The sequence below is a fragment of the Chrysochloris asiatica genome, unplaced genomic scaffold, assembly GCF_000296735.1.
Source record: "Chrysochloris asiatica unplaced genomic scaffold, ChrAsi1.0 scaffold00056, whole genome shotgun sequence".
Taxonomy (NCBI): Eukaryota; Metazoa; Chordata; class Mammalia; order Afrosoricida; family Chrysochloridae; genus Chrysochloris; species Chrysochloris asiatica.
In genome coordinates, this window is record NW_006408574.1 from 7,989,156 (window position 1) to 7,990,836 (window position 1,681).

The 1,681-nt window shown below is 44.6% G+C and overlaps 1 protein-coding gene across 1 annotated transcript; it reads left to right on the forward strand.

Annotated features, from left to right (window-relative positions):
• The first annotated feature begins 273 nt into the window (after positions 1–273).
• LOC102835811 (28S ribosomal protein S21, mitochondrial-like) lies at positions 274–1,475 on the forward strand. The gene is made up of 3 exons (XM_006863741.1): positions 274–334; positions 1,015–1,166; positions 1,422–1,475. Exons 1-3 carry the CDS (start codon positions 274–276, stop codon positions 1,473–1,475), a joined length of 267 nt encoding a protein of 88 aa, XP_006863803.1.
• The last annotated feature ends 206 nt before the right edge of the window (positions 1,476–1,681 follow it).

A 1,681-nucleotide genomic window follows, 5' to 3' on the forward strand; every position in this document is an offset into this window, starting at 1 on the left:
GTTCAGAGGGACCCTGTGTGAGGTTTCTGAGGAGCAGCTGGTGAGTTTGAACCACTGACCCTTCCTCCTCTGGGAATCACTAATTAACTTAACCCACTGCCTGCAAGTCCATGCCAACTCACAGCGATCCTATATAGGGTTTCATAGACTGTAAATCTGTACTGGAGGTGGGAACACTGGGTGTGTACTGAGGAGTTTAAACTGGGCCTGGGGCCTGAAAGGCGCACTTGACTTGAAAGGTACAGAAGAGTGAAGACTTTTAAATCCAAGGTCATGGCAAAACATCTGAAGTTCATTACCAGGACTGTGATGGTACAAGAAGGGAATGTAGAAGGTGCATTGTTGTAGCTGTTGTTGTCAGGTACCATCAAGTCAGAACCAACTCATAGCGACCCCATGCACAGCAGAACAAAACAATGTCTGATCCTGGGCCAACCTCACTACCGCTGCCACACTTGACGCCATCAATGATGCCACCTGGCCAATCCATCTCGTTGGGGGTCTTCCTCTTTTTCTCTGACCCTCCACCTTACCCAGAATGACATCCTTCTCCAGCGACTGTTCCCTCCGGACAATATGTCCAAAGTAGGAGAGATGAAGCCTAGCCATCTTGGCCTCCAAGAAGCACTCTGGCTGCACTTCTTCCAAAACAGATCTATTGGTTCTTTTGGCAGTCCATGGCACTTTCAGTATTCTCCTCCAACATCACAACTCAAAGGCATAATTTCTTCTACGATCTTCCTTATTCACTGTCCAGCTTTCGCATCCATATGAGGTTATTGAAAACACCATGGCCTGGGTCAGGCGCACCTTAGTCCTCAGGCTGACATCTCTGCTCTTCAATACTTTAAAAAGTTCCTGTGCAGCAGATTTGTCCAATGCAATACGTCATCTGATCTCTTGACTGCTGCTTCCGTGAGTGTTGATAGTTGATCCAAGAAGAATGAAGTCCTTGACAACTTCAATCTTTTCTCCATTGATAAGAATGTTGTTTATTGGTCCAGTGGTGAGAAGGTGCATACAGGACCCTAAACAGAATCCTCACCATGGATGGGCTCATTGATGGCATTAAACGAAGGCGGTTCTATGAGAAGCCTTGCCGCAAACAACAGTGGAAAAGCTATGAAACCTGCCGCAGGATCTACAACATGGAAATGGCTTGCAAGATCAACTTCTTTTTTTTTTTTTTAAAGTTTTATTGTGAATTATGTGATAGTTTACATGGCAAAACATTAGTTTTATATTCATCTCATTGTATATTGTTTCATTGCCATGGTTACAATCCCCTCCACACATCACCAATCAACGAAAAGGGTGCATCCTATAAGCCTGCTCCCCCCGCCTCCTCCCCCTGTCATCAGCTCACAACCCGCCCCTCTTCCTCCCTGGGTCCTAAGTCCCCAGCTGCTCCTTCTCTCCACAAGATCAACTTCTTGATGCGAAAGAATCAGGCAGATCCGTGGCAGGGCTGTTGAGGCTCTTTGTGTCTCTCTTTTCTTTCTAGAACCTATTTTCGGTTTCTCTACAATAAACTCAATCACATATATGCAAGGGCTGTATATAAGAGGTAATCCCACTAGTCATCAATGGACTCTCTCTCTTTTTTTTTTTAATGTTTTATTGTGAATTATATGATAGTTTACATGGGAGAACATTAGCTTTACATTCATCCTATCGTATA